Source organism: Osmerus eperlanus, chromosome 3 (assembly GCF_963692335.1).
Source record: "Osmerus eperlanus chromosome 3, fOsmEpe2.1, whole genome shotgun sequence".
In the NCBI taxonomy this organism is placed as follows: Eukaryota; Metazoa; Chordata; class Actinopteri; order Osmeriformes; family Osmeridae; genus Osmerus; species Osmerus eperlanus.
In genome coordinates, this window is record NC_085020.1 from 17,211,151 (window position 1) to 17,225,638 (window position 14,488).

The 14,488-nt window shown below is 46.6% G+C and overlaps 1 protein-coding gene across 4 annotated transcripts in view; it reads left to right on the forward strand.

Annotated features, from left to right (window-relative positions):
* fgf14 (fibroblast growth factor 14) overlaps window positions 1–14,488 on the forward strand; it is a 91,288-nt gene that overhangs the window by 60,187 nt on the left and 16,613 nt on the right. For all 4 annotated transcript variants that reach the window (XM_062457511.1, XM_062457514.1, XM_062457515.1 and 1 more), the window contains exons 2-3: window positions 407–517; window positions 3,801–3,904. In XM_062457511.1, the coding sequence (XP_062313495.1) occupies window positions 407–517; window positions 3,801–3,904 (215 nt within the window). The remainder of the gene's footprint in view (window positions 1–406; window positions 518–3,800; window positions 3,905–14,488) is intronic.

Here is a 14,488-nt window from a genome sequence, read left to right on the forward strand (position 1 = left end):
CCAGCCTGAGCCTCCAAGAGGGGGACTTTTAGGAGTTTTTATGAATACTGCTCTGTAGTTTTAGTCTGCTCATATCTCTGTATCCTTCATGGACTGAAGGTTGTGACAGCAGCAGGATTTAAATGTGCTATTTTTTCTATGGTGTTACTTCGCTGCATTGGAAGTGTTTTTAGAAGAAAATCCACACAGCTCGCCATAGCCATGGTCTTTATTGATGTCACAGTCCATCCAAGTCATGTCTGCTTCTCAGTGTTGTGTTTCGAGAGTTGGATCTGATCTATCGTTGCTAATCCATGTCTCTCTCTCTCTCTCTCTCTCTCTCTCTCTCTCTCTCTCTCTCTCTCTCTCTCTCTCTCTCTCTCTCTCTCTCTCTCTCTCTCTCTCTCTCACCTTTCCCCTCCTCCAGATCCCCAGCTCAAGGGCATAGTGACCAGGTTGTATTGCAGGCAGGGATACTACTTGCAGATGAACCCTGATGGCTCTCTTGATGGCACCAAGGATGACAGCAGTAACTCCTGTGAGTATCTAATCCTCCTCTGCTTTCCACACAGGAAACACAACAGAAATTTTGTATAAGACCTTTGAAACCTGTACGGTAATCTTTTAATTTAATTACTGAAATGGAATAACCTGGTTTTCTTTGTTAATTCCCATTCGGACCAAATGCCACCATATCATCGGTCCTGAACATGCATAAAAAAGTGTGTGTGTGTGTGTGTGAGTGAGCAAGGGAGAGATAGAGAATAAGAGATTGGGACAGATAGGAATATTACACACTGGAAAGAAATGACACACAACCTAAATAAATGAGTATTCAATTTGACTTACATGTAGCAGACACTCTTATCCAGAGTGATTTACAGTAAGTACAGGGACATTCCCCCAAGGCAAGTAGGGTAAAGTGCCTTGCCCAAGGACACAACATAATTTTGTACTTCCGGCAATCGAACCGGCAACCTTCTGATTACTAGCCCGATTCCTTAACCGCTCAGCCACCTGACTCCCACTTTTACATATTTAAGTAACCATATCACCATATATGATAAAGATAAAATAAACTAAATTAACCAAGCTATGTACAGACTCGGTGAGCTTATCACAGGTTTAAATCATCATCTTCCCAGGGAAGCGCAGCTGTGTTCAAGATGAAGAGCGTCACTTCCTCACAGCATGATAAAGACAACCAACACTTAGGGAAAGATTCTTCCCTCACATCACGAAAGGAAAAATAAGAATACATATATTGTAAAAATCATATAAAGTCATATAATAACTTGTAGTAAACCAACCTATATATATATATGAGAGAAAGAGAGAGGGGAGAGTATTATTAGATGTCTCTGGCACTGATTTCCGAACTCTCCAGGCTAGCTGCTTAATGTGATTTAGTGGGCAGTGTGACTCTGGCTCGTCTATTATTCCTGTCTCCAGGAGAGGAGATGACATGTGTCACTTCCTGTTGACAGACCCACATAAGTATATGGACACCACTAATCCTGCACCTAGAGGGTTTATGAAAGTTTTTTTTAAAGGGGTTTTCTAATCATGATCCCATGGGATGGCCTCATAAAACTGAAACCCTTTTACTTATATTACATGTGTATGTACTATGTATTAGGGGTGGGGGGGAAAAAACGAATTTATGTGAATTGATTTAAAAAAAATGTTTTTGTTATTTTTTATAATGCTTTCTTTTTTTAATGTTTTTTTTAAATCTTTTTTAATCTTTATTTTTCTTCGGAAAAATCGTGAATCGATTTTTAATCGAATCGTGACCCCAAGAATCAAATAGAATCGTGAAGAACCAAAAGATTCCCACCCCTACTATGTAGTATACAGTACATGTGTATTTATACTAGACTCAGTTACCATTTCTACAAAGCCTTCTATGTGATCACACAGATACAACTAGCCGAGCCCCCCTCCTTTAATTGGCCCTCAGCCTTTCAAACCAGAGCCCATATTTCCTGTCTAAGACCACAGACGCACCAATACCAATTACCTGGGGGTCAGCTCAGTTCATTACTAAATCAGTCGGGCACACACACTTGGTGTCACAGTCAGGGACACACACCCTGTTTTCCTCCCCCACTTCAAGCAGCCATTAGCTAACTGTTCCAGCGAGAGTGCTACAACAACAAAGACAACCTTCAATCTGACATGCACCACTGGTGGCTCCAATTACAGCCCTGATACTACTAGCGCATCTCAAGTGGGTGGTGCTGCCTCTCCATCTGTTAGTATGACTGCCCCCTAGGCTGGTAGTGCTACTGCCTCTCAGGCTGGTAGTGCAGCTGCCTCTCAGGCTGTTAGTTCTATTATCTCTCAGGCTGGTGGTGGTGCTGCCTCTCAGGCTGGTGGTGGTGCTGCCTCTCAGGCTGGTGATGGTACTGCCTCTCAGGCTGGTAGGGCATCTGCCTCTCAGGCTGTTAGTTCTATTATCTCTCAGGCTAGTGGTGGTGCTGCCTCTCAGGCTGGTGGTGGTGCTGCCTCTCAGGCTGGTGGTGGTGCTGCCTCTCAGGCTGGTGGTGGTGCTGTCTCTCAGGCTGGTGGTAGTACTGCCTCTCAGGCTGGTGGTAGTACTGCCTCTCAGGTGTTAGTTCTACTATCTCTCAGGCTGGTGGTAGTACTGCCTCTCACGCTGGCGGTAGTACTGCCTCTCAGGTGTTAGTTCTACTATCGCTCAGGCTGCTGGTGGTACTGCCTCTCAGGTGTTAGTTCTACTATCTCTCAGGCTGGTGGTAGTACTGCCTCTCACGCTGGCGGTAGTACTGCCTCTCAGGTGTTAGTTCTACTATCTCTCAGGCTGCTGGTGGTACTGCCTCTCAGGTGTTAGTTCTACTATCTCTCAGGCTGGTGGTAGTACTGCCTCTCAGGTGTTAGTTCTACTATCTCTCAGGCTGCTGGTGGTACTGCCTCTCAGGTGTTAGTTCTACTATCTCGCAGGCTGGTGGTAGTACTGCCTCTCAGGCTGGTGGTAGTACTGCCTCTCAGGTGTTAGTTCTACTATCTCTCAGGCTGGTGGTAGTACTGCCTCTCAGGTGTCAGTTCTACTATCTCTCAGGCTGCTGGTGGTAGTACTGCCTCTCAGGTGTTCTACTATCTCCCAGGCTGCTGGTGGTAGTACTGCCTCTCAGGTGTTCTACTATCTCCCAGGCTGCTGGTGGTAGTACTGCCTCTCAGGTGTTCTACTATCTCTCAGGCTGCTGGTGGTACTGCCTCTCAGGCTGGTGGTGGTGCTGCCTGTCTGTTGCTAAAGACAACACTACAATAAGCTTGTCATTTAGAAAATATATGTAATAAATATTTTAGAAAACCAAAGGAGAAATCACAGCCAGTTGAACACTTTAAACAACAGTTAACGATCACCTGCATTGTATGTTTGTATTTTTTAAAGTTCCAATTTTTTTAAATTAATTATGGTATTTTTTACATGTGATTGCTACCAGCAAGGCTAACTACTGCTATTTCACATATATAGTTGACCATATCTTTATTTAATTTTAGCCACGGCTACTCCTTCCACAGTTTTTACAATAAATAGACATGCCTAGAAATGACAAGCAGGTACAAAATGTGAGTTTCATTCCCGACTGTGCTGCTATGGTTTTGCGGAAGGTTCCATTCCATGTTCAATGCAACATTAAAAAAACGCTTCACAATTTCCCCAGAAATGTTACTCCTCACTAGTTGTATAATGATATACTTTCTCTGTCTGTCTGTCTGTCTGTCTGTGTATGTCTGTGTATGTCCGTCTGTGTGTGTCTGTTTGTCTGTCTGTCTGTCTGTCTGTCTTGCAGCTTTGTTCAACCTCATTCCTGTGGGACTGAGAGTGGTCGCCATTCAGTCGGTGAAGACAGGGTTATACATCGCCATGAACGGGGAAGGGCATCTCTATACATCAGTAAGTCACTCCTTGCTGCTCTATTCTACTGTCCTCCAATGTATTCACCATGCACTTTATAGTGCACTTTAACTGTTAATACGCACATGCTCAAACACACTTACATTAACATGATGGCATGCCCAAAACACACAAACACACATATATGAACATGCACACACACACAATAACAGTGTTAACCTCATGCTTCAAATGTGGGCTTCCCACAAAGAGAGAGCCTGTGTATAATATTTACCACCTTCACTGGAGGCTAATTGCATTTCAGAGGAGGTGACCAAACCCATTAAATAATGCTTCGTGCATATAGATTCATTTTCTCCAAATCGAATGCTTGTCCAAGCAACCTGAATTCTGCCAGGAAACACCTCCCTCCTCCTCCACACCTGTCACTCATCTTAGGCACTCTACTCTACCACCTCCACCCAGGACACCCTCTCTAGGGGGGAATAGGGCTTCTTCATTGCAACTCTTCTTTGATTTGGAGCCATAGACCTAGAATAATCTCACCTGTACTGTAAAAATGCCAGTCTACCTTCTTACTGCAAGAGATATTGCAAAAGAAATCATTCAGTGTGATAGAGATGGATAAAAAAATATACAAATACACCATATAAATGTTTTATGTAAATCATATACAGCTTCTTTGATATGAATAAAATAAATACACTCTTCTTGTACTGTAGATAGGCTTATTCATTAGAGCCACTGTCTATGATTCCTCTCCCTGTCCTCGTAGCGTCTACATACACACACACACACACACACACACACACACACCCACCCACCCACACACACACACACACACACACACACACACCCACACACACACACACACACACACACACTCACACACACACACACACACTCACACACACACACACATACACACACACACACACACACACACACAGACAAACACACACACATAGTACATTAAATCAGCATTCCTGCTCCCCCCTGCTGTCCTTCCTGGTTAAGGGCTGAGGGGAGAGTCAAGGCATCTCAGCCAAGTCAGAGGGACAGGTATGGAATGGGATCCCGTAACCCCTAATCACCACTTGGCTAAAGCTCTGAAACAAATTATACTGAGAGGGATTGACCTAGAATCGTATGGATTGTGCAAGGGGAATTTACAGCAGGGATTGAGAATTAATATACATTATGTAGCTATAAACTGCATGACAATGCAAGGGGTTTAAACTGGTTGTATGGGTCCTTGATCTGCACAATTAGCTATTTCTATATCCCCCCTGATCCCTTTCTGGCTTTCCATCGCTCCCATTCTGTCTCTCTTCCTTATCGACAGCGATAAATCATTGTTTGCACCTGCATATTGGAGTAATGTATTCATTGCTCTTTGCCTTCTATCAAACAGTCATTTCATCTTATCAGTTTAAATGTGTGCTTCATGAGGCTTTAAGACATGCATCAACATTCATCAGACCACAGAGGCAGCAACGCTGTGTGTGTACAGCTGAGCTCAGAGGTAAGAGGGTATGATGGGGACAGGTCCTTCTCTCTTATGAGACTGCCCCCCCCCCCACAACTCAGACCTCTTAAGCCCCCACTGCCAGCCCCTCACCACCCCTCCCAGGCCCCTGCAATCCCTTCACCTCCCTCCAGGCTGTCGCTGCCTCCTGGAAGCCTCTGTGCTCCATCTGCACCTTATTTCGGTGCTACTGCAGCCCTGTGAGCAGACCCCAGCTGTCCTCACACACTAGCACAGGGCTACATCCCTGCTATCCCTCTTGTGCATATGTGTAAATGACTCTCCTAATGGCAGCCCGCAAAATCACACCTTTTCATCCTCCTCCACACTTCCTCCTACAACTCTTCCTTTTTCGTTCTTTCCATTACCACAATATTTCTTTGTGAGTGTGCACCTCCTGAGATGGTCGACCTTTTCTCGTCCATTACAAGCATTTGATTATGGGGCACTTACATTTCCAGTAAACACCTTCCAGACTGAAGGGAAAGCAAAGTTGAGGGGACCGCTGAAAGATAGTGTCCCCACCTTGTGAGGAGTAATGTCTCGACTCAAGACGTTACTCCTCGGGACTCTAGAGGATTGGAATGGGTTCCCTCTGAAAAGCAGACAGTCTCTTTTCTCCCCTGTAGTTTATGTGACTTGCATGTGTGATTGTGTTCGCCTTTGGCCATAATTAATCAAACAGTAACACAAACGTTGTGATAGTGCAGTTTGATAAGGAGCGGAATGACAATCTTTAGAAAAGAGGAGAAATAAAGGCGGATACCTAGGTCTTGAGGGAGAAGATGGGAAGGCCATTTTAGCCTCTCTGGTTCCGCCTCATATCCCTTTGAGGATAGGAGTCTAGGAGTGACAAGATAGGCATCATAGAGAATATGCAGTCTGGCACAAAGGACTTGCCGGTATATAAAAGAGAGTTCAATCATCTCTCCTCTTTTCACTCTAGTCCTTTTGTATCCAGAGCAATACTCCTGGCTAATTTCTCCTCTCCATTGTTCCAGCCATGTGACATTTCTCCTGCCCAACAATAAGAGGGAAGATTTCTCTCAATGGTTCCGTACACTGTCACTGTCTCTCTCTCTTTCTCCGGCGAACTGCAATCAGGAGAAACGGATGTTATCGTCACCCTTCAGATAGCTGTAATGGTGGTGTTTATGCAAAACAGCAAAGCAGAAGACAAATTTAAATTGAGAAAAGAACACGAGCATTGCATTATGCTACAAAGACTCTTGTGACCCCAACAAGTCTCACACAAGGTTTATGTCTCTTTCACTGCTGTAAGGAAGACACTGGGGTCTCTCCCTCCCTCTCTCTCTATCTCTCTCCCTCTCTCTCCCTGTCTCTCTCTCCCTGTCTCTCTCTCTCTCCCTATCTATCTCCCTATCAATCTTTCTCTCTCTCCCTATCTATCTATCTCCCTCGAACCTCTCCTTACAAAGGTCTCTCTACAGGAAAGGTTGCCCATGTCACGTTCCGTTTAGATACAGAGCCCCCCCCCCACCACCACCGCCCCTTTGGGCTTCCCGTTTTTGTTGCTTTCCCACACGACACGTTTCGCGACACGTTTCGCGACGCTCTCAGTGACTCCATCCGACAGGGTGACCCTAACTCCTACACAAATGAAATCCTTGAGAGGACATGGTGTCAATACTTCAGACACTCTGCGGTATGAGGCACGTCCTGTAAGGGGGGGGGGACTTTATAAGCTGTAGAAAGGGGCCCCGTGTTGTCGAGTGTCCAAACACACGGGGCATGTCATACTGCAGCCGTCGCCGGCTCCGACAACGAATGGAGCCTGATGTGTTCACGCACGCTCCAACGCGGTCAATGTAAAAACAGGACAAAGAGAATGGAAGGAGGAGGTTGCTGGGATCCTTTGTGCTCCAGGGGTGTGAGGACAACTTTAATGCATTCCTCTTTTTTCTGTCATCCACTTCATGCTGCTCTTAAAGTTTTCCCAAGTGAAGTGCCACTGCACTGGGTTCTCTCGGCTCCCATGGTCCAATCTCTAGATTTACATTTAGTCATTTAGCAGACGCTCTTATCCAGAGCGACTTACAGTAAGTACAGGGACATTCCCCCCGAGGCAAGTAGGGTGAAGTGCCTTGGCCAAGGACACAACGTTATTTGACGCGGCCAGGAATCGAACCAACAACCATCTGATTAATAGCCCGATTCCCTAACTGCTCAGCCATCTGACCTCCCCTAAATTTCATTAATCCTGGCCACTACACACACAGACAGACAGGCAGACAGACATGATGGGCTACTTTAGATGTACCGTAGCACAAAAAGAAACATAAGTTTACACAAGGCCACTATAATCCTGGTAATGTAGAGCAGTTGGCAACAGTGGTAGCGTGTAGCACGTCTCCACTGTCTGGCACGCGTGGCACACTGTGTGCGTGCGTCTCCTTATGTGTGTCTACAGGATGTGTTTTCGCGTGTGTTTCTCTGTGTGTGTATCTGCGTGTTTGTTTGTGTGTGTGTGTGGTGCATACATATATTCACATGCATGCATTTCCGTGTTTGCGTGTGCCTAGGTGTTGTGTGGGCTTACCAAACAGATGGCTTTGTGTGAATGTGTTAATTACACACCTGCCAAATGGTGATGGTGATCCATATATCCAGCTGTCTTATGCATGGCCAGAATCATGTTGTACTATGACTGTCCTCTCTGGTCATCTGGAGCCGTAATACAGCAGAATACTGTGGACAGCATCAGCACAGAGCAGGGCTGACAGTTCCTCTGTTACTGTACTCCACCCAGCCCTCCATTGTCACAGTGGTGAGATGGAGAATCTGTCATGACATCTTCATGTCCCCAGTCTTTCCCAGGTATTTAATTACTCAGCGACTCCCCACTGCAGAGACCAGAGGGGAAGAGAGCGAGGGACCAGAGAGAGAGATAGAGAGCAAGCGAGAGAGAGAGCAAAGAGAGGCTTGAAGGAGGGAGAGACCAAAGTGAGCCTGGCTTCCAGGTCTGTGGTCAGGAGCAGGTCCATGCATTAATGAACAACAAGGTCAGAAGGTGTGTGTTTGGGTTTATGCATGCCCGTCTATGTGTGTGCGTGTGTGTCCATGTGTGTGTGTGTTGATGCGTGTCTGCATGTGGGCGTGTGTCTATGTGTATGTGTGTCTATGTGTCTGTGTGTGTGTCTACGTGTGTGTGTGTGTGTGTGTGTTCATGTGTGTGGGTGGGAGACTGGCCAGGTTCTAGCTCAGTCTGAGCCCGGGGCAGCCAAGAATAGCCTGCTGGTCCTCAGCCACATTATGGGACAGGCATTATTAATGGGCAGCCCTGGCATAGCTGCCCGCATCACACTGCGTCCGGGCTGTTGCTGGCTAGATTGAATAAATCAAGGTTAAGACAACGATGTCATCACAAGGAGGAAGTTCGGATTTCATGGGAACAAGAGTAAACAACGCAGAACGCTATCTCCTGTAGCAGCAGAACCCACTAGGTTGGCTAAAAGGTAGCCAATTTTCTCTCATGAAAATAAACAAAATGAATGAATGATCAACCACGTAATTATCACACAGTTTTTTCAACAAATATCTTTAATTCAGCAAATATACATATACATAATTATATATACATTTGGCTCATCTTGTCGCACACTTTAATGCATTCTGTTAGCCAAAGCCAGTCCCATGTGGGTGCCCATGACTAATTAACTTAATGCAAAAATGAACCCATGAACAAAAATGCTCATGGGTAATCAATTTACTTTTCCAAACCTTCATATATTCAACCAATTGCTGGCAGGAAGCAGAGAAGAAAGGGGAAATAGGAATATGTTTATTTGGCAGTAAAGTCATTGTAAGGATTGACTGTTGTTTAATGATACAGTTATAGCAATCATAATTTGTCAGGGTGCCAATGTGAAGTTTGGAAGGGTACTCTGCTTAGAGTGGATATCAAACCATTTTATTTTCTGTCTGACAGTAGATACTAGACTGTAATCTATTTTGCATGACAGTAGATGCCAGACTATTCTATTCTGTTTTGAGTTTGGGTATCCCAGCCATTGTGACTCATCACAATGAAGAGGAGCATCATATGCCACAGTCTGCGTCACTGAGTCACGCACACACACACACACACACACACACACACACACACACACACACACACACACACACACGCACACACTGATAGCACCTAGGTCTGGGCAGTACTGTGTTAGTCCTCACTGTAGGGATATACGCTTCTCTGAACAATAACTCATAACAACCCCAGTAGAGACGTGTTCTCCCCAGGTCAACAGTTCTTTTAGTAACCCCTCTCCTTTTCTCTCTCCTTCTATCACTCCTGCTTCCGTCCTCTCAAGTCTCTGAGCTTCTACAGTCTTGGTTGTTTCACCCCTCTACTTTTCTCTCTCCTTCTTTCACCGATGTTGCCCTCCTCTCATTTTCTCCTTTTCTATCACTATTGTAATCCTCTTTCCCTCTATCGTTCCAGTTTCACCACTCACCATTTCTCTTTCTCTTTATTGTATTCCTCCTCTCCTCTTCTCTCCCTATAGCTCCTGTCTCCCCTACCTCCGATCATCACTATATATATACATATGCTTTTGCATGCTCCCTTTTAATCTCCCTTTCTCTCCATCTATCACTCAATGAATAATTACAGGTGGGGTGATGTGCCTTCTTTGCTGTTGTGTGAGCAACTGGTTTACGTGACGCTTTAATGATACGGTAAAGAGGTGCAGAGATAGATTGAGTGGGAGTTTAGGGGAGAAACAGAGAGAGAGAGAGAGAGAGAGAGAGAGAGAGAGAGAGAGAGAGAGAGAGAGAGAGAGAGAGAGAGAGAGAGAGAGAGAGAGAGAGAGAGAGAGAGAGAGAGAGGGAGAAATAAGATAATCAGATATTATTTGTGTTTCTGTTGCTCGATGTTGGATTGTTGGATAGTTACTAAACACTACTTGGATGGGCCGTACGGATTTTGGAACGCATTGTTATTCTCAAGATTTTTGGAGAGAAAAAAGGTTATTGGACAGAGATGAGAGAGAGAGATAGAAAGAAAGAGAGAGAGAGAGAGAGTGAGGGGTTGAGAGGCCAGACTGTTTGGAGCGTGATTGATAACGGTATGAAGGAGGTGTTAAAGAGGTGATAAAGAAAAGAGACCGCGTAGAAACTACAGAGTTATTTCAGTGGCCATGTGACCTAGTGACTAGATGGGAAAATAGGCATACATGCACATTGACACAGCTTACAAGATGAGTGAGACCTGCAAGCATTCCTATTTGGTGTCGTTCGTTTTTAAATGACTTACATAAATGAAAATTCTGAATTCAGTGCCGAGCTGTTGACCCTGTAGAAGGCTCTCACGATCCTCCTGGAAAGAACAGTATACGTAAGACAACCATGTACAGTTTGGGCCTAGCAATACACATACAGTATCCCTACCCATACTCCTCCCATGGCCTCCACAGACCACGCTCGACTCCCGTCCTCTCCCTTCACAGGTCCACCCTCTATTCCCTCCCCTGACCCCCTCCCTTCTACTCCATCCCCTGCCCCCCTCTCCGCTACTCTCCCTCCCCTCTACTGCCTCCCCCGGTCTCCCTAGTGTCCAGCCCAACCATAACAGAGGCCACCACCCCCGCCATTGATCTGTCCGTCAACCAGGGGCTCTCCCTGCCCCAGCCACCTCCCTCCGGCCACACGCGCGCCTCTTTACAAAAACGGGATGAAGAGGGGGGAAACACAACCGTCACCAGGGTTACAGAGGACCAGCAGGAGTGTGGGAGCTGGCTAGAATTTAGCTGGCGTTGACAGATAATGAGAAGGCAAAAGACTGGAAAGAACAGAGTATTGATTGGTGGGAAGGAGGAAGGCAGGGAGGGGGGAACCCCCCCCCCCAGCAGTGTATGCGAGGGGAAAGTCCCGCTCCAGCCAATAAAATCAGTGTACTGTAGCCATCCCAGCAGCCCTTGTCTGACAGAGGAGGCGCCATTATTAACAACACACAAATTCATAAGCTGGGCCCAAACCGATAACCTTCTTAATATACTATTAAAGACGAACACCGTTCAATTACTTTCCCATCACGTAGGCTGAACGCTATCTTCAAAGGGGGTGGGGGTGGGAGGCGGGATAGGGGTAGGGGGTGAAGAGGAGTCATTTCAGACCTGATCCATCCCTGAGGCATGGCTATTCCAAAGGGGCGAGGAACAATTATTCACGTTCCTCTTCCCCTCCGTGTGAAATGAGCCTGCGCTGCGGGGGGGGGGGGGGGGGGGGGGGGGGGGGCTGAACGAGAAGCCGATGGTGGGGATGTTGCTGTGGTCACGCACAGCCAAAGTGCTCTCAGACATCCCCGAGCACCTCTGACTCGCCCTTTCTCCACCCTGCCCGCACCAGCCCCCTCTGCCACCAATCCCCACTCCATGGCCCTTGGTTGGGATGTGTTATTGATTGCAGCTCTGTCCTGTGATGACCTCTAAAGGACTATTCTTTAGGGCAGGGGTTCCCAATCCTGGTCCAGGTGTCAGGTGTGTTGATTACACAACACACCTGATTCAAATGAATGGTCGTTATCAGGCTTGGATAACGACCATTCATTTGAATCAGGTGTGTTTGGAGCAGGGAAACATCTAAAACATTCAGGGCAGGGAGGCCCGAGGACCAGGATTGGGAACCCCTGTTTAGGGTATACCTAATTTATTATAAGACACCTGATCGGTTTGGATGGGATCAGCTTTCATTGGCATCCGATATGCTGTCGTAGAGCCAGATGGATGAAGATGATACGCTCAGCAGTGGGTCCTACCTTCAAATCAAATCCAATTTTACTGTGTATAGCCCTTTTTGCAAGTTATCTCACAAAGGGCTGCACAGATCAGCACTCCTACCAACCTAAACCCTCAGAAAATACCAGGAAAAACCTTTTAGAGAGAAAAGACCATGAGGAGCAATTACGCGAAAGATCCGCTCCTCCAGAGACAATTGGCAAAGCACAAAGGTGCAGACCATTAGCGGGAGACCACCTGGCAAGGTCTGAACGAAGAAAACGGAAACAGAGCTATCTTCTGTTCACGTCCACCACTGTAGCCCCACTATCCATTAGTTCTAATCAGTACTACAGTACTGATTAGACATTTGAGTACATTTGAGGCCCAATTTTGAAAAATGGCCGTGGCCTTAAAACGTAAGTGAAAGTTGACCAGTGTTTCAAATCTCCTTGAAAGACATCACTTTCATGCTGCACAAAATTACACTTGCGTCATCCACTACACCCAGCCGGCATGTTTGCAAATTTTGGTTTCAGTCAACCAACGGGAAAGAGGGATACAATCTTTCACCCTTTAATCAATGAACAAAGGCCCTGGTGTCTATCGTATTAGCAATTTTTCAGCACAGGAAGCCATCTGATTGAGGCATGCTTTCATGGTGAACCATCCCTTTAAAAGCTTGCGTGTAGAGCAGTGTGCTGACATGAACTCCTCATCCGTGGGCCTTTTCCTGCACTCTCACCCAATCAGCTGGGTCAGGTCACTAGCAAAGGGGGGGTCATCTCTTGGCATTTTACTGGCTGGCTCACCTTTTATATCCAACCGTATCTACCTTCCTGGCTCCGGATTGGCTGGGGTTGAAAGGACAAGCTGGTTCTCATCTACTGATGAGAGTGAACCAGGGTGTCATTGAAAGGTCAGGCCTGTGTCTGGCTATATCTCTGGGACTGTGTCAGCGTCATGCTACTACTTAGACCCAGTTAGTAGGCAGTATGCTCAACAAACCCCCTGGAAATGATTCTGTCTCATCAACAGAATAATTATGAACAAGTTTAGGCTATGAGAACGGATTATTGTGGAGCTGGTAGGGAAGTGTTTGTGTTTTGTTTAGCTGTTTACTGTACCAGGGGACAGTGTGTCTAGACAACAACCGCTAGAGATGAACCAGACAATACAGGGCGTAGTCTCCTCCAACTAACCAGCTTTTTGAGAATAAGTGCGTGTGCATGTAAGTGTTTTCGTGAGTGTGTCAGTCTGCCAGGGCACTTACAGCTCAGTCTGTATGAGTGCTCACGCCATCATCCTCCTTTCCCCTTGAATACACACGTTAGTTCGTCCTCAGAACTGCTGCCCGGCCGCTCACCACATTATGACCCTAATGCTGTCCTAATTGCTTTCCCAGTGTGTAAATGTCAAGCACCGTGCTAATACAAAGGGCGTACTTGTGCTTGTTGCCTCAAGTGCAATGTAACGTGCAAATGAGAACCAACGGGACGCCGGTTCGGACCGACGCGAGCAGTGCTCGAACATCGCCCGCTTTCAAATAGTGACACACCGTCTGCGTTCTTGGCGCCCTCTCGCTGGCCTCGCCCGCCCGTGTTGAACCACTCAGGGTGAGCTGGAACTGGGTGCTCACACCAACCTCCGTGTCGACAGGGAGGTTAGTCTTGTTCCTAAAGAGAATGTCACAGAGAGGGCTTTAGGTGGAGGGGGGTTGGGGGGTGTACAGGCTGACGGTGGGGCTGGTTTAGAGTCGGGGTCGGCAGGTTGCTGGTTCCAGTCTGGTTCCTGCTGGTTGGGACTTGTTACAGACGGGGGCACTTGGTGTGGCATGAGAGTCGCTAGCCTTCACCTCGCCAACAGTGATAAAAGCATACACACACACATACACACACACACACACCGCCCTCATCCTCTGCCATGCCAGAATCCTTCTGTGCCCTTTCTACTTCCCCTGAATGAAAGTAGCATTTTATCAAGCCTCACCCCTGCAGCTTTAAAATCAATACACAGAGGGAGAAGAGAGGGATGGAGAGAGAGAGAGAGAGAGAGAGAGAGAGAGAGAGAGAGAGAGAGAGAGAGAGAGAGAGAGAGAGAGAGAGAGAGAGATGAAGAGAAAGACAGAGAGGGAGAGAGGGAGAGAGAGGCAAGACTGTGAATCATGAGAATTCATTCGCTACAGTCTGTCCTGCTTACTGACTTGGACTCTTCACCCAACCTCACCCAGCCACACGCAACCTCACCCAGGGCTAGAAGACTGCAACCACAAGTGTCAACCACAAGTGTGTGTGTGTGTGTATTCGTGTGATATGATACTTAGCTAGGTAGATATTTACAAAGGGCTATTTAGTCATA